The 26,415-nt window shown below is 38.6% G+C and overlaps 1 protein-coding gene across 1 annotated transcript in view; it reads left to right on the forward strand.

Moving 5' to 3' along the window:
• CPD (carboxypeptidase D) overlaps positions 1 to 24,732 on the forward strand; it is a 66,590-nt gene extending 41,858 nt beyond the window's left edge. The window contains exons 9-21 of the mRNA XM_020886821.2: positions 3,034 to 3,136; positions 3,622 to 3,764; positions 5,890 to 6,059; positions 6,237 to 6,560; positions 9,291 to 9,486; positions 12,052 to 12,187; positions 13,099 to 13,230; positions 15,073 to 15,168; positions 15,275 to 15,339; positions 16,657 to 16,788; positions 18,191 to 18,376; positions 19,041 to 19,140; positions 20,576 to 24,732. Coding sequence (XP_020742480.2) covers positions 3,034 to 3,136; positions 3,622 to 3,764; positions 5,890 to 6,059; positions 6,237 to 6,560; positions 9,291 to 9,486; positions 12,052 to 12,187; positions 13,099 to 13,230; positions 15,073 to 15,168; positions 15,275 to 15,339; positions 16,657 to 16,788; positions 18,191 to 18,376; positions 19,041 to 19,140; positions 20,576 to 20,802 — 2,010 coding nt within the window. The 3' untranslated portion in view covers positions 20,803 to 24,732. The remainder of the gene's footprint in view (positions 1 to 3,033; positions 3,137 to 3,621; positions 3,765 to 5,889; positions 6,060 to 6,236; positions 6,561 to 9,290; positions 9,487 to 12,051; positions 12,188 to 13,098; positions 13,231 to 15,072; positions 15,169 to 15,274; positions 15,340 to 16,656; positions 16,789 to 18,190; positions 18,377 to 19,040; positions 19,141 to 20,575) is intronic.
• The last annotated feature ends 1,683 nt before the right edge of the window (positions 24,733 to 26,415 follow it).

Consider the following 26,415-nt stretch of genomic DNA (forward strand, 5'->3'; position numbering starts at 1 on the left):
ACCTAAATCTGAAAATGCTAACATAATAACTGGGCAGGTGAAAGTAGTGGAATACATGGAAGAGGTTTCAAAGTACATACAAATCAAAGGATCTGGTGTATTTAAAGGGATAAGCACAACTTAAAAGGGCAGGTGGATTTAAAGGAAAATCTTCCAAATGCATAGCTTCTGGGAGAGCAGAAAAGCAAAAAGAAATGAAGAAGTGCCTGCCCTTTGACAATTAGTGAAGAGAAAAGAGAAAAGGGTCAAAAAATGGTCAAAAGTTATATACCAAAATAGAAAATGATTGGTGATTTCTGGCTTTATATTTTTCTTCTTTTTGCTTGCCTCAATTTTCTAATTTTCTACAATAACTTTTATTATATTTTAAGTATAATGAAATTTAATTTTAATTCAATTAAGTGAAAGTGAAAAAACAGAGCTATACAATGTGACAGATATCAAGGGAAGAGAAAATTTCAAGCAGGCATTAGTGGAACACTAGTGATATTTGAATAAAATGTAGACTATTTTAGTTAATAGTATCATGCCAATGTTAGGGCTTTCCTGGTGGCTCAGACAGTAAAGAATCTGTGTGTAATGAGGGAGGCCTAGGTTCGATCCCTGGGTTGGGAAGATCCCCTGGAGGAGGACATGGCAACTCTCTCCAGTATTCTTGTCTGGAGAATCCCCAAGGACAGAGGAGCCTGATGGGCTACAGTCCATGGGGTTGCAAAGAGTCGGACACGACTGAATTAGTTTTTTTGTTTTGATCAATGTGCTGCTGCTGCGACTGCTAAGTCACTGCAGTCGTGTCCGACTCTGTGCGACTCCATCCCTGGGATTCTCCAGGCAAGAACACTGGAGTGGGTTGCCATTTCCTTCTCCAATGCATAAAAGTGAAAAGTGAAAGTGAAGTCGCTCAGTCATGTCCAACTCCTCGCGACCCCATGGACTGCAGCCTACAAGAGTACTGGAGTGGGGTGCCAGTGCCTTCTCTGTGATCAATGTGCTATGATTATATAAAATGCTAACATAGGAAATACTGGATCAAAGGTGTATAAAACTCAGTACTATTTTTTCAGCATTTCTACAAGTCTAAAATTAGTTCAAAAGAAGAATAAGAAAACTGAAAAGTCTCCACTTGTCTCTACTTCCTTGCTGTTCTCTCATGCCTCAGTTTCTTGTCATCGATCTTCCACCTACACTGTTTCACCTGGAAGTGCCACCTCAAAGGTCACCAGAAGTCTATTTTAAACTTTAAGTCTAACACTCTTGTCTTCTCCCTTTGTACACATACACAACATGTACATAAATATTCCAGTAATCTAAAGAAATATCAATAACCTCAGATATGCAGACGACACCACCCTTATGGCAGAAAGTGAAGAAGAACTAAAAAGCCTCTTGATGAAAGTGAAAGAGGAGAGTGAAAAAGTTGGCTTAAAGATCAACATTCAGAAAACTAAGATCATGGAATCTGGTCCCATCACTTCATGGGAAATAGATGAGGAAACTGTGGAAACAGTGTCAGACTTTATTTTTTTGGGCTCCAAAATCACTGCAGATGGTGATTGCAGCCATGAAATTAAAAGATGCTTACTCCTTGGAAGGAAAGTTATGACCAACTTAGATAGCATATTAAAAAGCAGAGACATTACTTTGCCAACAAAGGTCCGTCTAGTCAAGGCTATAGTTTTTTCAGTGGTCATGTATGGATGTGAGAGTTGGATGGTGAAGAAAACTGAGCGCCGAAGAATTGATGCTTTTGAACTGTGGTGTTGGAGAAGGCTCTTGAGAGTCCCTTGGACTGCAAGGAGATCCAACCAGTCCATCCTAAAGGAGTTCAGTCCTGGGTGTTCATTGGAAGGACTGATGTTGAAGCTGAAACTCCAATACTTTGGCCACCTCATGTGAAGAGTTGACTCATTGGAAAAGACCCTGATGCTGGGAGGGATTGAGGGCAGGAGGAGAAGGGGATGACAGAGGATGAGATGGTTGGATGGCATCATCGACTCAATGGACATAGGTTTGGGTAAACTCCGGGAGTTGGTGATGAACAGGGAGGCCTGGCGTGCTGCGATTCATGGGGTCACAAAGAGTCGGACACGACTGAGCAACTGAACTGAATTGAATCTAAAGTAATACCTTTCCTTTGATAGTAGAGTGGTGTAAGTGGTAAGCCTGTAAATGGTATGTTAAGTTTATGAAAGGGGATTGTTTTGTATATTTTAAAGTTAAGTGGTTAATCCTCAGTGGTGGGAAAGTAAGAAATTATTTCTCTCTTTATACTTTTTTGTACTTTTTATTTTCTATTTACAAAAGAGAGAGGTGAAGTTTTGACCATCTTTCAAAGTTTAATTTCTTCAGGAAAATTCCCCTGTCACTGCAGTCAGAAATAATCTTTCTCTCCTCTAGCTTTCAATAGTGTTTATTTGTGCCTCTATAGAATTTTTTTTTTTTACTCTGTATTGAGCAAACAATTGCACACATGCCGTGCTAGACACTGCTGGACACTGAAGACACAAAGGCACAAACTGTTTCAAGGAGCAGGGTATTGTCTTTAGGGAAGAAAAAGGTGCAACCAGTTGTAGCAGAATAAAGTAACTACAAAGTGCAGAGCACAGAGGGGCTGCCTTGGTCCCTAACAAGTCAGAGAAAGATGCTTACCTGTCCTTGTTTGTGAACTACGTTTTAGGGACTTTAAGCCTCTTGAGATCATGAAATGAAAGTATGAATATGAACAGTTTGGTTTTGTTTTTGAGAGGGATTGGGTTGGATTTTTATATTACTTGTAAATACAAGTAATAAATGAAGTCTTCAGTTTTTTTAAATTTTGGTTTTAAAAAGTAGGTAATAAATCCATATAGTAAAAAATCAAAGTGGCGCAGAAAGCTATACATTGAGAAGTCTCTGCTTCCATGACTCCATCCACTCCAACATACACCTTATTGGTAACCACTCTTACTGTCTTTCCTTATCCCCCTCATGTTTTTTTTTGATGCAGGTACAAACAAATACAAGTAAAGATTCTTTTTTTCTTTTTTTTTTAAGGAAAACTCGCAGATGTTTCAAGGTAGACCTTGTAAGAATATGTACCCTAATGAGTATTTTCCTCATGGAATAACAAATGGAGCCAGTTGGTACAATGTCCCAGGTAAAACATTCTTTTATATCAAGGCCATGCGACTTGATGGATTTTCTGTCCTCCCAATGGTACTGCTTGTTACTGAGTTTTTAGTTTTGAGAAATAATCATTCTTTTAAAAATATTTTATAATTAGTTTAAAACATTCAAATTACTTTTTCAACTATTTTTTATATTTGGTGCACTTTGAATTTTGAGTAAAATTATTGTACTTGATGAAAATGTTATATTTTTCCTCTGGCTATTATAAAGAACATTAGATGTGCTAATTGGAAGAGTATGAGCTACACTTGAATTCTTCTGAACATGAAAGTACAGATGTTTTTTACCTGTACCACAAGCATCGAAGCACTCTTACATGAACACATTACTGGTGTTCAACTATGCTGATGAAAGAACGAATTTGACTTTTTACTAGGAATGTTGCTTACCATTTGGGATCTGAGCTAGTTAGAACTTCTTCAGAGTAACTAATTTAAAGTTTTTATCCTTCAGGTGGTATGCAGGACTGGAACTATTTGCAAACAAATTGCTTTGAAGTGACTATTGAACTAGGTTGTGTGAAATACCCATTTGAGAAAGACCTGCCAAAATTTTGGGCACAGAATCGAAGATCCCTAATCCAGTTTATGAAACAGGTGACTATTCAGGAGTGACATCGGAAATTTCTTCCAAGAGCAAGATTTTTGTGTGTACATGTGATTTTCATGCATTGATTTTGGAATACACCTCATTGGAATTCCAGTTTGAACTATTCATATTTTAGTAAACTTATTTAGAAGATTTATGGATGTAAATAAGTTTATTTTTATGTGTGGAGAAAAGCTTGAAATGATTAAATGATGTAGTGATGATGTTTTACACTTAATGGGCAGTGTCACTTTTTACCCTTGTCTTTATAAAAGGCTAATATAAATTGGATACACACCTAAAAATTTGCCAAGTGATAAGCAAGCTCAGCATATTAGGCTTCCCTGGTGGCTTAGTTGGTAAAGAATCTGCCTGCAATGCAGGAGACCCAGGTTCCATCCCTGGGTGGTGAAGATCTCCTGGAGAAGGAAATGGCAACTCACTCCAGTATTCTTGCCTGGAAAATCCTGTGAACAGAGGATCCTCGTGGGCTCCAGTCCATGGGGTCACAAAGGGCCAGTTTCAACTGAGTGACTAAGGAAGCAAAAGATGGGCTATGGGGTGAATGTGTGTGTGTGTTGGTTTTTTTTTGCCATAAATTTACTGAGAAATGATTAGTTTTCTTTTGTTTGGATGTGCATGGTAGCCAATAGGTAAAGACTGTAAACATATGCTAATAATGATGAAAATTATTAGAATAATCTGAGTACTCCTTTGTGCCAGTACTTTTCTGAGTAAAGTGGCATAAAGGGTGTGAGTTTATATACTAACGGGCTTCTCTGATAGCTCAGTTGGTAAAGAAACTGCTTGCAATACAGGAGACCCCGCTTTGATTCCTGGGTCAGGAAGATCCACTGGAGAAAGGATAGGCTTCCCACACCAGTATTCTTGGGCTTCCCTGTGGCTCAGCTGGTAAAGAATCTGCCTGCAATGTGGGAGACCTGGGTTCAATCCCTGGGTTTGGAAGAGTCCCCTGGAGAAGGGAACGGCTACCCACTCCAGTATTCTGGCCTGGAGGATCCCAAAGAGTCAGACACGACTGAGGGACTTTCATTTTACATACTAATATCTTAGAACACTTTATTCTGAAATTTTTTAAACATTAGGAAAAATTGTAAGACTAACACAATAAATACTACTCTTCCTTTACCTAGCTTTAACAGTTTTTACATTTGCTGCATTTGTATTTTTTATACACACACACACACACACACACACACACACATATACACATACACATATTTTTGCTGAACTATTTCAGTATAAATTGCAGGCATTATGATATTTGTCCCTAAGTATTTCAGAATATTTAAAAGTAGTCTAAAAATAGAGTTAATTCTCCTACCTGACATCTCCAATTGCTATTATCTCACCTAAGAAAAGGACTTTCCAGGTGGCACTAATGGTAAAGAATCCACCTCCAGTGCAGGAGATGCAAGAGATACAGGTTCGATCCCTGGGTTTGGGAAGATCCCCTGGAGGAGAGAGCATGGCTCCCACTCTAGTATTCTTGCCAGGAAAATCCCATGGACAGAGGAGCCTGGTAGGTTACAGTCCATAGGGTCGCAGAGAGGCAGACACGACTGAGATGACTGAGCAGAGCAGAGAGAGAGAGCACCTAAGGAAATTAACACCAACTCCCTATACTGCCTAATACTTAGTCCACATTCAAGTTTCCTCCTTATTGTCCTCAAAATGTCTTTCTATAGCTGTATTTTAGAACCACAATCTTGTCAAGATTCATGCATTGCATTTGGTTTGATTATTACATCTCTTTACTGTCTTTGATCTAGAGTAGTCCTCTATTTTTTTTAAATGACATTTCCTTTTTAAAGCAGTCAGGTCAGTTTTCTTGATGAATGTCCTATATTCTGAAATTAGTGCTGAAGTTTAAACAGTTGTTTATATTCCTCATGGTAAAGACAAATATAACTGATGAAAAATTTGCCTTTTGGAAAATAAAATGTTTTATTTAATGGATGGTTACATTTAGTTTTTCTCTGAAGTCCTGAATTCCTGTTTGTTCCACACATTTACATTATTTAAGAATCTGTTATGTTGGATGTGAACTCCCAAAATAACTAGATGATAACCTTTATCAGTAAAATCTGGGTATCCTTGTGTTTTATCCAGGTCCATCAGGGTGTCAAAGGATTTGTCCTAGATGCCACAGATGGCAGAGGTATATTAAATGCCACCATTAGTGTTGCTGAAATTAATCACCCAGTAACTACTTACAAAAATGGAGATTACTGGCGTCTCTTGGTTCCAGGAACTTATAAAATCACCGCATCTGCTCGAGGGTGAGTAACTGAATGCTCTGAATTTGGGTGCCTGAGGATGAAAGAAACAGCTCTGTTCTGGAAGATTATTGCCAGAAAGCCCCGCAGAGGCTCAGCAGCCTTGAGTTGCCCTGTCTCCCCAGGGCTTGGGTTCTCCAGCTGCGGGCGTGTGGCCCTGATCTGTCTACTTCGTTGCAGGTATAACCCAGTCACCAAGAATGTGACCGTAAAGAGTGAAGGTGCTGTTCAGGTCAACTTCACGCTTGTCCGATCTTCAGCAGATTCAAACAATGAATCAAAGAAAGGCAAGGGGGACAGTACCAATACTGATGATGTCAGCGATCCGACCACTAAAGAGTTTGAAGCTTTAATTAAAGACCTTTCAGCTGAGAATGGTTTGGAACGCCTCATGTTACGCTCCTCCTCAAATCTGGCTCTTTATCGTTACCATTCATACAAGGACTTGTCAGAGTTTCTGAGAGGGCTTGTGATGAACTATCCACTTATTACAAATCTTACCAAGTAAGTGTCACCTTCTTACTGACTTTTTTTTTTACCTTTCTTTCTCCTTCCTTCCTTCCTTTATTCTTTTTACAGAGGTTACATTGAGCATAAACCACATTAAATGGTTCTTATAATTCATTTAGAAATATTTGGGTTGAATGTATAGAGTTGGCATTAACTTACTTTGAAACAGATATTTGCTTGGAGATCTTTCTAGTAATGAATATTGGAAACGTTTACAAGAAACACTGGAGCAGAGCTACTTGTTAGTTCAGTAATGTGTGGCCTGTACCTCCAGAAAACGTAAAACCACTCTTTCTTTTTTTTGCCTTAGATCAGATTTCTTTCTTTCTTTAAATTAATTAATTAATTTATTTTACTTTACAACATTGTATTGGTTTTGCCATACATTGACTTGAATCCGCCATGGGTGTACATGTGTTCCCCATCCTGAACCCTCCTCCCACCTCCCTCCCCATCCCATCCCTCTGGGTCATCCCAGTGCATCAGCCCCGAGCATCCTGTATCATCATCAAACCTGGAATGGTGATTCGTTTCACATATGATAATTTACATGTTTCAATGCCATTCTCCCATATCATCCAGCCCTCGCCCTCTCCCACAGAGTCCAAAAGACTCTTCAATACATCTGTGTCTCTCTTGCTGTCTCGCATACAGGGTTATTGTTACCATCTTTCTAAATTCCATATATATGCGTTACTATACTGTATTGGTGTTTTTCTTTCAGACTTACTTCACTCTGTATAATAGGCTCCAGTTTCATCCACCTCATTAGAACTGATTCAAATATATTCTTTTTAATGGCTGAGTAATATAAAACCACTCTTTCTAATGATTACTTTGATTTCAAAACCCTTTCCACTTCTCAGCTGCAGATTTTATGTTCTGAGTAAATATTATTTAGTTTTATTTTGCTAGGGGCAAGGGATAGGTTTAGAACTATGAGCTCACTTGTCAGGAATAATGTTTAACCTTTTCTTCAAATTAGAAAGTGAAGTCTGATTGGCTGTCATTTTCTGTACTTTAGTCTCTACTCACAGTTACTGTTCCCTGAAGCCTTAGGGACTCATGTGATTAAGGGTTCTGAGAAAACATGCGGTACTGGCTTACATGAAACTGATGACTGAGATAACTTTTACTTTCATTTCATTGTGCTTCTGTGCTTCACTTTCACTGTTTCAAAATTATTTCCTTGATCTGTTGATTCCTATTGTTTGCCTGTTGTAGGGTCTTTCCTTTACATTTTGCCCTGAGCTTAACAAGTCTTTACTCCAAACCAAATGAACATTATCTAGCCTTTTACTTTTCACTTTTTTTTCCTTCACTGTTTCTTTTAATTTTACCAGTAAACTTAGTTTCTCAAATTCTGGTTTATAATGTTTGTGATTGCAAAGGATTTTACTTTTGCACATAAATTGCACATATTTACTTTGGCAATTACCAATTACCTGTGGTATTGGAGAAGACTCTTGAGAGTCCCTTGGACTGCAAGAAGAACCAACCAGTCCATCCTAAAGGAGATCAGTCCTGGGTGTTCATTGGAAGGACTGATGTTGAAGCTGAAACTCCAGTATTTTGGCCACCAGATGCAAAGAGCTGACTCATTTGAAAAGACCCTGATGCTGGGAAAGATTGAGGGCAGGAGGAGAAGGGGACGACGAAGGATGAGATGGTTGGATTGCATCACCGACACAATGGACATGGGTTTGGGTGGACTCCAGGAGTTGATGATGGACAGGGAGGCCGGGCGTGCTGCGGTTCATAGGGTCGCAAAGAGTCAGACACGACTGAGCGACTGAACTGAACTGAACTGGAATTACCTCTCTTCCGTTGGAAGATACCAGTTACCTCTTTTCCTCAACTGATTCTTGAACTTTTCTGCCCAGGTCATGTTTTAATATTGTCCATCTTAGTGCCATATAGAGGTTAAAGACTTTCTTATTTTAAAATAAAAAAAATTGGACATTGATTTGCTTTCCATTTACTTAGTGAAGTTTTTTAACCTTTAAATGCAATTGAGCATGCATTTTTTGTTAAATAGTCCCCCCCTAATGCACAACATCTGCCCATGCTGGGATGCAAGACAGTTTTAGGTGGCCCTCCAATGCTTACTAAGTATCATTAAATACCTTTGTGCAAAAGCAGTGCTTTGTCTATTCTATTAATTCTCAGTGCCAATTTTTTTTCTAACTCTTAATAAGTCTTTCTTTATATCAGAGAAAGCAGGGCTTTAAAGTTAGTTTTGCTGTGATTCTGGTACTGCATTTAAAATATAAAATGTCTTATTTACATAAATTCATTTAGATCTTAAAAGTAAGATTTTATGCATTTGTGTATATTTAGAGATTTCAGTAATAAAAATTTAAGTGAGTTAACTTAAGAGACATATACTAACTAAAGAAATAGTATAGATTATAGAAGATTGGGTAAACATCACGAAGATGATCGAGGAATGACTGGACTTTAAGAAATGCAGTCCTCAATCATAGTCATTCCTAAATCTGATAGTATTTCACATCTGTTTGACTTTCTTTGATCAAGGGAACCTAATTTTCTTAAAGTATTCTGACACAGATTTATTCTTTAAAGATTTTTTAAGACTTTTTGAATTTTGTTCTCATTTCTGTTTTTAAAATCTGTAAGGCAGCATTAACAGTAATCAAGTAAGGCAGCAATCAAGTAAGTAACTTGATTACTTACTGACTTTTTGATTCTGGTTTTCAACAGTTTGGGACAGAGTGCTGAATATCGTCACATTTGGTCCCTTGAAATCTCCAATAAACCCAATGTATCTGAGCCTGAAGAACCAAAGATTCGTTTTGTTGCTGGTATCCATGGCAATGCTCCAGTTGGAACTGAACTTCTTTTGGCTCTGGCAGAATTTCTCTGTCTAAACTACAAAAAGAACCCAGCTGTTACACAAGTAAGGGAATAACCTGTTTTGACATGCTTTAAAAGGATAAAGCTCAGTGACTCACTGATTGTATACTGATATCAAGGCATCATTTTTTTAAAAATTTAATTTCCTGTTAGATTTTTATACAGTGGTACTTTTAAGATCGTTATAAACTTTACTCTTTAAAAATGGACCTTGGTATATAGTTGTTAATAGTGTCTACTATATTTCTTTGTATATATTAAGAGCCATAGAGGAAAAGAAATAATAAAGATTTTCATTCAGTCCTCTATTCCTTTATATTACCCTTCAATTCTTCACTCACAGTGATATACACTCTAATTTGAGGGACTTCCATTGCCAGTTATTTACAGTTAGGGTACTATATTGAAAAATGAGGTGGAAGAGAAATAGTTTTTCTTTTCATGTAATAAAGATGAAAGTATTGGACACCCTGGATGCTAAGAGATTTTAGAAAAAGTGATACAGCCGTGCCAACTTCAGTCATCCATGACTGGAGACTATAATGCTGGTCCAGAAGCTGCTTGTATATGATTAAACAGCCTGGTTTCTGTGTTGTGTTAGAGAAAGGAAGGAAAGAGTATGCCTCTGTTTACAACACTCACTAATTGGCACTGTCTGTATAGAACTTAGGAAAGGGAAAAGGAAATAGTATTTTTTTAATACCTACTATGTTGTAGGTACTTCACATATATCATAATTTAATCCTCAACCCTGCAATTATGTTATCTCCATTTAATAGATGTGAAAACTGAGGCAGAGATATTTGATAACTTACAGGAGGTCACACAGCTACTAAGTGGTAAAGCTGGGATTTAAGCCCAGGTTTGTGTCACTCGAAAGCCTATGCTATTCTGTTTTACTCTACTGCCTCCACTGAGAGAAATTGGGAAAGAATTGATGTCACAAGTAGGATCCCATGATGTGGGATTAGGTGAGGTGAACGTAAATCAGACTTGATCAAAAAGTTTTCAAAAAAGGAGATCCCATTAACTTCTTCCTATTTTCAAAGATTTTGTTGATGTTGTCATTTTAAAATGGAGATTACCTAGGAGAGTGGTTCTCAATCCTGGCTACACATTGAAAAACCTGGGAAGTTTTTGTCTCAGTGGCTGGGCTCCATCCCCAGAAGCATCAATATTCCTTTAAAAGCTCCTTATTCTATTATTTTGCCACAATTACTACCTACTGATCTTATGGTTATAAAAGGTACAACATCTACTATGAATTTTAAAACTCCTAATTTATGAGATTTTGCCTCACTGGTCTAATTAGGCTTAGATCACTTTAGGTTGGGTTTCCCAGGTAGCTCATTGGTAAATAATCCACCTGTAGTGCAAGAGACAGGTTTGATCTCTGGGTGGGGAGATCCCCTGGAGAAGGAAATGGCAACCCACTCCAGTATTCTTGCCTGGGAAATCCCATGGACAGAGGAGACTCGTGGGCTATATAGCCCATGGGGTTGCAAAAGAGTCGGACACAACTAAGCAACTAAACAACAACAACAATGCTTTAGATTGCCATTTGTTTTGACCTAAGTGTCAGAATTGTCTGGAGACTTCAAAGAAATATATACATAACCAGAGACCTTTGGTTAAGCCCAAACATATATACTTTAGGAAGAAAATCTCCCTCAGGGGAAAGATTCTAGGATAAATTAATTAAAGGATTGAAAATATATTTTCAAGCTATTGACTGTTTTACCAGACCAAATAAACCAGGGATCACTTATTCTGATTGACTATTAGAAATATTTAGGATAAATTACATGAGAAGTTCATGCCATAAATATAGGTATTAACACCTATGGATATGGATCATCTGAAGGGAAATTATTAAGGTAAGACAAATATCCTACCCCATATTTCTTTGATATGCTGATTTCAACTCTTCTGTCTCATTGTTCGCAGATGTACATTGATATTTGTCAACTAGAACATTACATGTTCTAGTTTTTAATCTGGAAATACCATATTGCCATTATTATTGACCTAAGCCAGCCAGTGGTCAGCAAACCTTTTCTACAAAAGGTCATGTAATATACATTTGGGGCTCTGTGGGTCAGATGTTCTGTGTTGCAACTACTCAACTCTGCCATTGCAGAACAAAAACAGTCATATATGAATGGGCAAGACTGTGTGCCAGTAAAACTTTATTTACAGTAACAAGCATCAGGCTGGGTTTAGCCTTTGTGTGTGTGTGCTCAATCATGTCTGACTCTTGCAGCCCTATGGACTGTAGACTGCCAGGCCTGTCTATCCATGGGATTTTCCAGGCAAGAATACTGGAGTGTGCTGCCATTTCCTCCTCCAGGGGATTATAGTCTATAGGCAGTGGTTTTTGACCCTTGATGTAAAGTTTTCGGGAGGTCTCTAGGAACATTAGTTGTACAGTTTTTGATTCTTTTTAAAATTTATTTGGAGCAAGAAAGAATTTTATTTATTTTCCAATTCTGCCTTTTAAATCTGTGTTTAAAACAAATAATGAAGACTTTTCTGTTTGAGGCATGGCAAGGTATCTTTTGATTTCACACAGAGCTAATAAACCCATTTATTTCTGTTTCTGTTTTAGTTGGTTGACAGGACTAGAATTGTGATTGTCCCTTCTCTAAATCCAGATGGGCGAGAGAAAGCACAAGAGAAAGACTGTACTTCCAAGACAGGACAGACAAATGCTCGTGGCAAAGACCTGGATACAGACTTCACAAGTAAGACTTCTTTTTAGGCCATTAAAGTACTTTGCAGATAATTTTATTTCTCTTTGCTAGGAGATTGGTTGATCCTGTTATTTAAATGATTAAGGGGTACTTTCTTGTCTAGGATGTACAGTATAAATGGAGACATCTTGAAAACTTTGCAGGTTTTCCTTGTTTTTCATTTGCAAAGGTAATTCAGGTTTTTTCTTCGAAATCCAATATTAGGGAGAAGTTTCCATCACTAGTCATACAGAGATGGATATTCTCTCTCTCTACTCTTATATATGTGTGTACATACACACACACACACACACACACGATGTATGTGTGTGTTGATTTGAAGGGGCCTGTTTCTTATTTACTTAAATACAAGGATCATCAGCTATAGATATTCTGCAACTTTTTCCACTGGATACATCACTGATATCTGTCTATTTTAATACTTACAAATCTCTAACATCCTTACTAATGGCATTTTAGTATGCTATTAATGTATGGTAGTACTCTCATTTATTCAACAGTTTCCCTGCTGATGGACATTTTATTTTTGTTCTAATTTTTTGTTCTTGCAAACAATGCAGCAGAAAATTTCTGAAAATCTTTTTTTTTTTTTTTCAAAAACAGGTTATCATTGTCTAAGAGAGGATATATCTATCTCTTTTTGTTTCCAGTAAGAATTTTCTTAAACTTGCTAAGAGTCATTGACCTTTCAACATTATCTAAAATATGTAAAACTCAAAATAACCTGCCTCCTAGGATGTATCTTTCTTTCTTGAGGTATTGGCTTACGGTGTAATAAAGTGTTTATCTACAGATTTTGTAAGTTAACCTTTTGACTATGTTCAAGTGGGGAATATTTTCTTAGCTGCTCATAATAAAATTTTAAAACTCGGTATTTTATGTTTGACTTTTCTAATTTTTAGGTAATGCCTCCCAACCTGAGACTAAAGCCATCATTGAAAACTTGATTCAGAAACAGGACTTCAGTCTTTCTGTTGCTCTAGATGGTGGTTCGGTGCTGGTCACATACCCATATGACAAGCCAGTGCAAACAGGTATGTAGAATGTCACTTTACATATATAGCATTTAAGCTTAGATAGGAAATTTCAAATTTCAGTTAGGTAATGTCCCTTCTGAAACTTTAAAATGGTGAGCCTTTGAGCACACTGCATGAATAACCAGCCTAAGAAGACTGTACACTCGTCAACAGTTCAAACAGTTCCTTGTAGGAGGGAGCCTGGCTTTATTCAGTGTAGCCATCTTGTCACACCTGTTCAGTTCACTCCTTAAGCACTTATGGAACAGTTATTATGTCTAGATATTGGAAATACAAAAGTGAATAAGACACAGTGCTCGCCCCAAGAAATTCATATCATGTAACCAAACATTGAATACTGGAGTGGGTAGCCTTTCCCTTATCCAGTGGATCTTCCTGACCCAGGAATCAAACCAGGGTCCTCCTGCATTGCAAGTGGATTCTTACTAACTGAGCTATCAGGGAAGCAATGGTACTGAATTCCCCTCTCCTGCTCTAAACTGTGCCTGACTGATTGCACCTTGTGGGGAATTAAACAGTTGCCTGTTGAATCTGTCTGAGGCCATTGTATGTGGAGATAATTTGTGTTGTTTTCAATACATTTTCAAGTTTACAAGGAATGTTGTAATTAGGCCACAGTTGCCCCCAAATGTAGTAAAACATACCAAAATAGGTTTGTATTTTTCTGCAGTGACTTGTCAAACTCACAGTGCCTTTTAATATAAGAAAGTTGCTTCTCTTCTTGGTCAGATTATTCTGGGGTGAACAGACTAGAATAGTTCAGTCACTCAGTTGTGTCTGACTTTTTGCAACCCCATGAACTGCAGCACACCAGGCTTTCCTGTCCGTCACCAACTCCGAGAGCTTGCTCAAACTCATGTCCATTGAGTCGGTGATGCCATCCAACCATCTCATCCTGTGTCATCCTCTTCTCCTCCCACCTTCAATCTTTCCCAGCATTAGGGTCTTTTCCAATGAGTCAGCTCTTTGCATCAGGGGGCCAAAGAATTGGAGTTTCATCTTCAACATCAGTCCCTCCAATGAATATTCGGGACTGATTTCCATTAGGATTGACTGGTTTGATCTCCTTACAGTCCAAGGGACTCTCAAGAGTCTTCTCCAACACCACAGTTGTAATGCATCAATTCTTTGGTGCTCAGCTTTCTTTATAGTCCAACTCCCATATCCATACATGACTACTGGAAAAATCATAGCTTTGACTAGATGTACCTTTGTTGGCAAAGTAATATCTCTGCTTTTTAATATGATGTCTAGGTTGGTCATAACTTTTCTTCCAATGAGCAAGCACCTTTTAATTTCATGGCTGCAATAACCATCTGCAGTGATTTTGGAGCCCAAGAAAATAAAGTCTGTCACTGTTTCCATTGTTTCCCTGCCCATTTGCCATGAAGTGATGGGACCAGATGACATGATCTTAGTTTTTTGAATGTTGAGTTTTAGGCCAGCTTTTTCACTCTCCTCTTTTACTTTCATCAAGAGGCTCTTCAGTTCCTCTTCACTTTCTGCCGTAAGGGTGGTGTCATCTGCATACCTGAGGTTATTGATATTTCTCCCAGCAACCTTGATTCCAGCTTGTGCTTCATCCAGCCCAGCATTTCGCATGATATATTCCGCATATAAATTAAATAAGCAGGGTGACAACATATAGTCTTAATGTACTCCTTTCCCTACTTGGGGTGAACAGAACCATGTACGTAATTATAATAACTCCTCAATCAACTTCCTTAAGACACAAGATTTACTTGAAGGAAAGGAATGTGAATTCTGTGTCCATGAAGTTGAACTTGGAGAAAAATCCTTTTGATATCTCTGCTAACTTCTGAATTTTTCTTTTTGTAGTGGAAAACAAAGAGACTCTAAAGCATCTGGCATCTCTTTATGCAAATAACCATCCATCGATGCATATGGGTCAGCCCAGTTGCCCCAATAAATCAGGTAGGTATTTTCCCTACCCTCTGTTACTGTTGTTGCTGTTTGGAGAGAGGACAAGGACTTGCCTTATACGATCTTATTGACACTAAATCTCCCAACGCTTCTGTAGATGAGAATATTCCAGGAGGAGTAATGCGTGGAGCAGAATGGCACAGTCACCTGGGCAGCATGAAGGTATGTTTTGTAGAAAACGGTGAGAACGGGATTGTAAATACGTCCTGGCCATGGGGTGAAAGAATAGGTGGCTTTCTGATACAGCGAAGTGAATGAACTCTCCTCAATACTCTGTAATAACCTAAATGGGAAAAGAATTTGTAAAAGAAAAGATACATGTATCTGTAGAACTGAATCACTCTGCTGTATACCTGGAACTAACACAACGTTGTTAATCAGCTATACTCCAATATAAAATAAAGATTTTTTAAGAGAAGCAGCCTAAGTTTGTTAGAATATGAGGTGTAATGGAGAGCAACAGAGGATAAGAATGGAAGGAGAGTTTGAGGCTTTGAATGCTTTGTTTTAGTAAGGAATGGGAAGCCATTGAAGTTTTGAACAGGGATATGGTGACATGATCTGAGCTGTGCTATGGAAAAACAATCTCTTAACAGTGGGCTAAGATGGTTTGGAGGAAGGAGAGACTGTGGTGCAGGGAGACTGTTTTAGAATAGCCTAGACAAGAACAACTGAAGTCCGAGATTAGAAAAGTGGCAATGGGAGTGGAATCAAGGGATGAAGTTTCAGAGATACTGTAGAGGTGGAATTCACCAGAGTTAACAAATTCTAGATGATAGCAAGAAATCAAAGATAAAAGGTTTCGTATCCATGTGATAAAATGAGTTATTGTCATTAACTGAATTGAATTAGGAAGAAGAGGTTTGGCAGTCGAGGGAAGGTGGAAAGTTAGGTTCTGGAACTTGTCCACACAAGTAGTTCCTACCTAAATATTTGCTATATTGCTGTATGGTAGGCTTGAGCCTCCAGGTTGCGAGTATCAGAGACCAAGTACTTGTGCTTCTGCCGCTAAGAACTTCAAGAACAGCAGTAACAGCAATGAAATTCCAGGATTTAAAGGGAAGCTGACACTCTGCATGTACTTTTCATTTATTCAACAAACCATAACAACAACCCTTCTACCAACCGGGCACTGTAGGAAGCACTGGAGATGTAAAAATGAATTAGACATAACCCCTGGTCTTAGGAATTCTTTTAGGAGTAGACGTGTTTGCGACTGATTATAATACCAAGGGGTTTATTTATATTTGCTGTGAAATGCTTTACAGATTCTTTGTTTACATCAGCCAAGTTGTCTTTTTATTCGATTCATCCCATTTGAGCATTACAAAGCCCCATTCTTACTTGTGCTTATTCATCTTCCTGCATTTGTTTGTGAATTTTATTTTTTTATTTTTTTCATTCTCACCTTTATTTGCAACACACATTGTTTCTTATATTTTATTTTATTTTATTTTGTTTGTGAATTTTATATTCCAGGATTATAGTGTCACCTATGGCCACTGTCCGGAGATCACAGTGTATACGAGCTGCTGCTACTTTCCTAGTGCAGCACAACTCCCTTCGTTGTGGGCAGAAAATAAGAAATCTCTTCTCAGCATGTTGGTGGAGGTGAGTAATCCTCTGTTAGAAGCAAACTCCCAGGAGTATGTTCAATGGAAACTTTTATCAAAACATTTTCTTCATCTTTTACCAAAATTTTGTGTTATCGACTTTATTTTTTAATAATTTTATTGTTTTATTTATTTATTTCTGGCCGTGCTGGGTCTTCACTGACGTGTAGGCTTTTCTCTAGTTGGGGCGGACAGAGACTCCTTTTCATTGCAGTGCTCGGCTTCTCTCTGCGGTGGCTTCTTGTTGCGGAGCAGGGCTCTGGGGCACGTGGGCTCCGCAGCTGCGGCCCCCAGGCTCTAGAGCACAGGCTCTCGGTAGCTGTGGCATGAGGGCATAGTTGCTCTGCAACATGTGGGATCCTCCCAGATCAGGCATCAAATCCACGTCTCTGACATTGACAGGTGGATTCTTTACCACTGAGCCACCAGGGAAGCCTCAATATTATTTATTTTAAATGACATAGAAAGGAGAGTTTTATTCCTTTTATATTGCCTAAATAGGTGACATGAGCTCACATGTCTGCTGTATGATGAGGTAATTTAACCCTGTGAGATGTCACAGGTTCTTCCATTGGAATATCGCACAGCGTTACTCCTGAGGTGGGAAGTAAAACATTCAAGGCATAGGAGATCTGGGTTCTGACATTTTAGGCTTGACTATACCAGAGTCCTCTTCTCACCTGTTTCCGTCTCTGGGCCCCTGCAGCAGTGGGTGAGTAGCGAACAAGGTCAGAGTCAGTGGGGACGGGGGAATAAGCCAGCCCTCTGGAGGGTGGTTTTGGTTTTTTTTGGTTTATGTCGTGTCTCAAGCTATTGCCCCTTGGATATCTGGATTCATGAAAATGTCAACTAAAAAATTATTCACGGCCTAAAAGTTGAGAGTTATGTTTTATTTGGTGAGAGCTTTTAGGACTTAAAGCCCAGGAGGCAGCATCTCCAGTAACCCTGAAAGAACTGCTCTGAGGAAGTTGGGGAGGATCCAGGATGTATAGGAGTTTTGCAACAAAGGGCAGGTAGTCTTAACATCAAAAGGTTGTTGTTAATTAAAGAAAACCAGATATCTCAAGTTAAGGAAGTTAGCCATTTTCTATACATGGGAAGATGCAAGAGTGTGAGCCCACTAAAATCATTCCTTTGACATGCACCTCAGCTGTCTGGGGCCAGTATCCTGTGTTTCACATTCTGAGTTTTCTCAGGGCTCACCATGGGGAGTGGCTGCAGTTTGATGGCTGTTAGAAGGCAAGTATTCTTTTGCTTCCTAAGTTACCTCAGGGCTTACCAACTCACCATCTGCTGTGGCTACAATCACTGATGACTGTGACATTCTTTGTTTGCTGATATGGCAGACAATATTTCATTTATTAAAAACACAAATTGATATTTTAAACATTTTTTTTCAGGTTCACAAGGGAGTTCATGGGTTTGTTAAAGATAAGACTGGAAAACCAATCTCTAAAGCAGTCATTGTGCTCAATGAAGGAATAAAGGTACACACAAAAGACGGAGGTTATTTCCATGTACTGTTAGCCCCAGGCGTCCATAACATCAACGCCATCGCTGATGGGTATCAGCAACAACATTCACAGGTAAGAAACTCAACTTGAGTGGTATAATGTAAATTCTTGTTACTAATAATACTTCTAGAAACAGGAATATATATATGTTAGATATATATGTTAGTTGCCTAGTCATGTCCAACTCTTTGTGACCCCATGGACTGCAGCCCACCAGGCTCCTCTGTCCATGGAATTCTCCAGGCAAAAATACTGGAGTGGGTTGCCATTTCTTTCTCCAGGGGATCTTCTCAACCCAGGGATCAAACCCAGGCCTCCCACATCGCAGGCAGATTGTTTACTCGCTGAGCCACCAGGGAAGCCCAGGAATACTGGAGTCGGTAGCATATCCCTTCTCCAGGGGATCTTTCCAACCCAGAAGTTGAACTGGGGTCTTCTGCATTGCAGGCAGATTCTTTACCAGCTGAGCTACCAGGAACTAAACTTCTGTTTAACTTCTGTTTGACATTAAACTCTTGTTAGGAAACTTGTAGGCAACAAAGAAAAGCGGACTATCTCCTGATTATGATAGTTATCTTTCTATCCTTTAGCAACAAAAGGGAAATTTTTGTAGCATTTTGTGTACTTTAGATTACAACCAACCATCTCGGTTTGCTGTAAAGGCCCTAGGAACATAGCGTGGATACAGCATACCTTAAGTAAACATTTTCCTCATTCTTGCACTTTATCTTCCTAGGTTTTTGTGCGTCATGATGCTGCAAGTTCTGTGGTAATAGTCTTTGACACAGATAACCGGATCTTTGGTTTGCCACGGGAGCTTGTGGTAACTGTATCAGGTAAATTTTTAGTAGTCAAAGTTAAAAACTCATCCTGACATTTCAGGTTGAGAGTGGATCAGCTCCACAATCATCTGAACCTTCTCCTCTACTGTCTCCTACCTAAACATGATTTTCCTAGAATACTTTCCTGGAATATTTTCCCATATGTTCTCACAGCTTGCCTCTTCTCATTTTCTGGTCTGTACTCAAATGTCATCTCCACAGAGAGGCCTTCCACCCTGATTACCTTAGCTAAAATAATACCCCTATCACTGTTCCTGCCTCACATATTTGGGTTAAAGTACTTCTCACTAGCTGCCATTACATTATATGTTTAGTCATTTATTTGTCTGTATTTGATCTCCCCCACTAAAACATGAGCTCTGACAGGAAAGGGCTTTTATCTGCCTCCCCAGTGCCTAGAACCATGGGTGGCATGTAGTGGGTCTTAAGGAAGAGCCACTTCACTGTTGGTTGAATGAATGACTTGCTAAGATCTTAAGTCCTTTGGACTTTGACTTATATTAGTTCTATTTTTCCCATGATCCTGGAAGGAGAGCATATTTGTTTCCTCCAGGATTAATGTGCCATTGCTTGAATTACTGAAAATTTAAGAAGGAAAAAATGTGGTAAAACAATAAATACTCTGCTGTATTGTATCTTTGGACACAAAAACTTTGGTTTATTTATAAGGAGAGCTTGAACCTGTTTGAAAATAACCAAGTTTTATTACAGGGTGTGTTGGGGAGAAATCCTTGGTTGAGAGAGAGAGTGGTATTTTGGAAATATGGGCAAATCATGGGGCCTGTTGTGTGGTGTTTACAGTAGACTAGTTCTTAACTTGAACCAGATAAAGCATGAATCACAAAGTGCTTAGAAAGACAGAAGCTGGGATTCAGTTTAAATCTGACTCTGCCACCCATTTGCTGTTGTGCGCTTAATTTTTATTATGATTTTGTTAGTTGTATTTTATGTTCCTTAGACTCTTATTCTGATAACCTTATGTAAAAATATTTTACATAAATGAGGGATTTGGAATGAGATGAAAATTTACTGGAAAGGAAAAGTAGAAGTCATTGATTTTAAAAAGTGGGTTGCACAGTATTAGCCATAGTTCTGCACTGTGGTAAAAGAAAAAAATATATTTGTAAACATACACACAGGCATGAAGGAAAATCCAGAAAAAATATGCACTATGATTGCTAAAAATGATCTCAGGATAGTGGAAATGTGAGGAAGTAGAGTTTGGGGTTTGGGTTTCTAGTATTTTGCTTACCGATATTTTTCTAATTTTGCGCATAATACATATTACTACTTCTATAATAATAAAAGGTTGTTTTTAAGTTCATGAGATAAATAAATAAGGGAATATGCTAAAAAGTGCCATTGTAAGCAGCTGCTTATTTGCATCCTTCAGCTAGAGCTCCACTCATGTGATGGCTCTGTTTGACAGGTGCCACCATGTCGGCATTGATCTTAACAGCTTGCATTATCTGGTGCATCTGCTCAATCAAGTCTAACAGACACAAGGATGGCTTTCATCGGCTCAGGCAGCATCATGATGAGTATGAAGATGAGATTCGCATGATGTCAACTGGCTCCAAGAAGTCTCTCTTAAGCCATGAGTTCCAGGACGAAACAGACACTGAGGAGGAAACGTTATATTCCAGCAAACATTGAAACACACGCCTTGCATCTCTCCCAGCATAAGTACCAAGCAAAGTTACAGTTCTTTTTGGGAGACACTGCATCAAGGAGAGAGACTGTCTTGTTTCTTCAAAGAGCTTTGGGAAGTTAACTTGCTAAATTTGTATTCTCTGTGAATTTGGCTGCAGTTTTGAACTTCCCCTCCTTAAAGTACTCTTATCTTTAAAAAAAAAAAAAAATCTGCTTTCTATTTATGCAGCAGAGATGGGACAGCCACTTCGTTTTTCTTTTATAATTTAAGATGAGCTGTTTGGAGCTTATGTTGCCACTGCACAAAGCCAACTAGTGGATGTTGTCTTTTGCACACCAGGTGGTTTACTAGTGGCTTTAGCTTTTCCTCTTTATTTTAAATGGCCAAAAGAATCCCAGAAACATTAAGGCAGGGACAGCAGTCAGACTCTGACATAAAGCTTTAAAAACTCACATTTTTTTTTAACCTATTGAGGAGTACTTCTCTCTAGTTATTGAATAGCTGGAGTTTCTCTTATTATTCAGGTTTAATGGAGGCTGAATTTATTTTGAAACTTTATATAGAGCATTAGGAAATGAATAAATGGGCTTCTGTATTGGGCTTTCTACCTGTTCCAAGGCTAGATCAGAACTGGTGGGCTGTGCGCTAAGCACAGAGGATTTCTCTACCTCTTTTTAAGGTTTAGCAATGTTCTAAACATCCCCATTTTAAGGGATCACTCATTGACTCTGTTGTAAAAAGATCTCAATGTCCACTTGAGTAGAGCCAAGAAGGAGATCTAGCAGAAGCTCAGACTCATGTTGCCTACCTTTTAATGCGGTAAAAACCCACAGGTGCTGTTGCTTTTATCTGTGAAGCACTAGTTTATTCTAGGAATGCCTAATTCTCTAATACTTCCTAAATTCGAACCTTTTTTCTATGTTGTACACTTAGGGTTTTCAGATGACCTGGCAATCGACAAGATCTGAATTCTACTGAAAATACCTGGAAGTATGGAAGAAACCTCCTTGCACATTCTTAACCTACATTTGAACACAAAATATCTACACTTCATGTCCAGCCCAGGCCGGCACCCTCTCATAGCATCCTGTTACTGAAATAGCTTGGCCAGCCTTATTCAAGGCCTCTGCAAGTGATTGGGTTCTTTGTCCTAATGTTTCATTTGGCAGTCTCTTCTTGATCAACCAATTTTGTTGAAAGTTCAGTTGAAAGCACTTAAATATGGCTCCCTCTATTAAAAAAAAAAAAAAAAAACATAAACACCATAGTGAGAAAGTATCATCTTCAGTGCCACTGAAGTTATTGCAAACGCCTAAAAGATTTGCATTTTACTGTGTCTGTGATACTATGCTATTCAACGGAAATTCTGCTTTTTTGTGAGTATGAGTCTTACCAATGATCTAACGGTTTAATGCCTTGGAATGTTTTAACGGCCAAGTTGCTGCTGAACTTGTACTAAATCAGGGGATCAAAAAACTTGCTCTCATCTTTTCAAGTTGAATTCTGTATCCATTCCTGTATCAGTCACCCAAAGCTTTCACATGGAGTGGTTTACCACCCACCTAGGTCATTCAACCCAGTTTCCTGAGAAATGTACCCAAAGTAGCTTTACGCAAAGAGATCTGGTTTAGCAGGAATGATGAAGTCATGACATTTATTACTGAGTAGCTGTAGTCTAGTTTGTGTGGTTCAGGGTTAAGCCCTTCTGGTATTAATTCTGTTTTCAACACAACTCTCAGTTTTGAGCCCCTGCCACCCTACTCTCAGCTCACCACATGCACAGAACAGAGGTCATGAGATTCTGAAACTTAATGAAATATACATGATTTAGTTTCTTCTGATAATACTTTACATTTTCCCTAAGGGGATGATGTGGTCACATTGCTCTTTTCAGATTTATTTTTAAGAGTGCAAAGTCAGAAAACCCACAAAGGGCCTGTGAGTGGCTGGTTCCACTTGGGACAATTGCAGGTAGAAGTGAAACAAAGTTGAGGAGACAACCTTCAACTTTATTATTGGTCTTTACTAGAGGATGCCTTTTAAATTCATTTCTCTCTTGAATGAAACATATCTTTCACTGTACATCACAGTGACTGGAGTCCATGCCTTTTCAGCATGTGTAAAATATTTTTAGAGATGAACATACAAATAGTTCTTTTAATAATGTTTCCTGAAAGGAAAACCAAATTCTGCTATAAATCTTGAATCTCTAATGAATTTCTAAATGATGCATTGCTCTGGAAAACAAGGCCTTCTCAGCCTGTTACCTGTCAACATGAATGTACAGAATCATGACTACTAAGACTGTGTTCTCTGCCCTGCTTGGTTTTCTATTTGTGGACCTAATGTAATATTAGACCACATTAACTGCTTAAGGCATTGAAGCCATATGGCATGGGGAATGCATCTCTTCAGTATTTCTCCTAGAAACTTTCCATTTCCCTGGAGTCATGGAGGCAAGTAAGTATCACAGTATTAAGAAATTTGCCCCAAACCTGAGTTGTGCCTTTTTTTAACTCACAAGGCGTTTTTTTATTTTCTGTCCTGGTGGTCAGTGTGTAAGCCTTCTTCCCTCGCAACTCCTTAATAAAAGCAAAGTGATTGAGTAGGTCATGTTCAAAGTGTCTGCCTCTGTAAATGCACTTGTACTGATTATACAGTTCAACAAGAAGAATTCAAGTTAATTTCAGAAGGAAAGGCCCTTTGGTTTTGATGTATTTTGCTGAACATTTGAGTAGTGGTTGGGACCCCATCCAGTTGAGGAATGGTTACAATTCTCTTTGGAGGGAATGTGCTTTGGGACATTGTCATCCTCCAGAAAGGAAACAGAATGTATATTTGGCCCAGTGTGATTGACTGGTTAACCTTTGGTAAGTTTCACCTGAATGAGATTTGCTGAATTAATGAGTATTGAACGTAAAACTAACTATGAGTTGGCAAATAAATAAAAGGTAGTGCTGATGACTGAGCACTGTGTTTCTGAGCTAACACCAGGTTACTCAGTATAACCATGACCTGTTCTTCTATTTCCATTTATTCTCAGCAGTAAATCATTTTATTTTCCTTTGGCCAGAAATGCACTTGTGCCAGGTTTTGTCCTTGCTGTATTAAAAGCTTCTTGGCTGCAAACGCCATCATAGTGCCCTGCGTTATGGTTCTCGAGCAGAATCATTTTTAACAGTAGCAACTTTAATGTTACTACAGAAATTCCACTACGGTAGATATTCAGTGATTTTCTAGCTAACAAATTTTTGATAAGTATTTGCATTTCTGATTTGTTGTAATTAAAGCAGATTTGGGGGGTATGATTAATGTCAGCTAAATTTGGATTTCCAGTTCAGGAAGAAATATTTCCCAATACCCAATTCTCCTGTTTTTAGCAATAATTCATGAATATTTCACTTGACTTTCAGAATATTATCCTAGTTGATTCTGATTTGGCAGAATCTATTGTGAAATTTGAAAACAGGCTACCATTTTGAGGCAGTTGGATATAAATTCTATAAATGTGTGTGACTCTGGCTTCTACAAATGGCATAACATGAGTGTACAAGCTACATTCTCTGCTGGTCATGCTGCAGATTTTCTGGAGGTATGACATAGTGGTATTTTTCTACTCTCAGATTAAAAATCAACTTTTCACCTCTCCACTTTTTCAGAGTGACATTCCCCAGTTCCAGAACAATCTATAGCTATTTACATAAGGTGCCCAAGACTCCTTCATCTCAAGTGCTTCAGTCTTTGGTTTATTATCATGCACTGTGCCTTCAAAATGAAATTTTTAAAAGGGACTTTAAATGAAGATGAATAGTAGTTTAAAAAAGTCAATCTGTGTAATTTATGTGAAATCTAACTGTAATGAGGTCCTTTCTGTTTTTTATATGTAAACAGATCTACTAATCCTGTATAAAGGTTATTTTATGATGTCTGTCTTTCTTTGTGTTTTGTCTCATAATCTTTTTTCAAAAGCAGTAGACCAGAAAAGGTTGTTGTCTCAATTCAAAAGTTACGGATTTAGTGTTTCTACCTATTTGAGGGGGAAAATAGTACCAGACAAGGAATACAGGTTGTTAGCTGCAGGGTGTTTCTGTCTTCATGAATTGGCTTAACATAAAACTATGTTTCTGGAATAATTACATAATAGCCACAGGTCAGCTAGATTGATGTGTGAGTCTAGTCATTCCACAATGAACATAATAAAACTGGCCATGGAAAGGTTTATGTATCCATCTCAAGCTTGTTCTAAATTTGGTTCTTTTTATAGATCAGCAGAGTTAGAGTAATGTGTCCTGGCACTCTTAGACACAGTGGTGATGAACTTAAAAGCCCCTTTTCATTTAGCAATGATTTGTTGATATTGTTGCTCTAACAGGAATTGAGAAAACAAAGTTATATTAAAAAAAAATATGGGCTCTGCAGGAATTCATACTCCAGGCCAGAGAAACAGAAATGAAAATAAGCTTTACTTCTGTTGTGACTGGTTCCTCTAAAAAGAAAATCTGCTATGGAAGGGGTATAGCCCAGAGTTGAGCATGGACTTCAGAGCTGAATCAGTCTCCCACTGACTCTCGGCTCGGCCACTTGCTTCCTCTGTGACTTTGCTTTGTACAAGCTTCTTAATGTTCTCTTGAATCTCGGTTTCTCCTCTGATTAAGGAATAATACCTGATAGAACTGTGGTGGGAATGAAGCAAAATAATATTAGCAAAGGGCCCAACATTGTATGTGACTCAGAAGTTGAATGACCTTGGTAACCAGTATCCTTTGCTGTTTTCTGATCCCTTTGAAAGAAAGTTATTTTAATCACATATATGAACAAAAGTGGAGAAGGCAGTGGCACCCCACTCCAGTACTCTTGCCTGGAAAATCCCATGGATGGAGGAGCCTGGTAGGCTGTGGTCCATGGGGTCCGCGAAGAGTTGGACATGACTGAGCAACTTCACTTTCACTTTTCACTTTCATGCATTGGAGAAGGAAATGGCAACCCACTCCAGTGTTCCTGCCTGGAGAATCCCAGGGACAAGGGAGCCTGGTGGGCTGCCGTCTATGGGGTCGCACAGAGTTGGACACGTGAAGCGATTTAGCAGCAGCAGCAGCAGCAGCAGCATGAACAAAAGATCGGTTTACAGGTGGCCTTTTTAATTTAGAAGAAATCCCTAGACATGAATACTAAAAATAAAAACTTCCATTATGTGGTTCCACAGGTTGTATATAGCATGGCTTGTGCTGTGCTAAGTCACTTCAGTCATGTCTGACTCTTTGCAACTCTATGGACTGGGTAGCCCACCAGGCTCTTCTGTCCATGGGATTCTCCTGGCAAGAATACTGGAGTGGGTTGCCATGCCCTTCTCTAGGGGATTTTCCTGACCCAGGGATTGAACCTGCATCTCTAAAGTCTCCTACATTGGCAGGCAGACTCTTTACCACTAGCGCCGCCTGGGAATGGCAGTAAAATTTTAAATTATGCCAAATGCTTCATATTTGGTTTTAAGTAAAATTAGATTATATTTATGCTTACTCAGTGAAAACAGCCTTACTTAACTGCTGCGAGAAATATGAACAGTAATGATGGTTCTTTGTCTGCCAATATTTGAAGTATTCTCCTGAATTTTTGGA

This window comes from Odocoileus virginianus, chromosome 17 (assembly GCF_023699985.2).
Source record: "Odocoileus virginianus isolate 20LAN1187 ecotype Illinois chromosome 17, Ovbor_1.2, whole genome shotgun sequence".
In the NCBI taxonomy this organism is placed as follows: domain Eukaryota; kingdom Metazoa; phylum Chordata; class Mammalia; order Artiodactyla; family Cervidae; genus Odocoileus; species Odocoileus virginianus.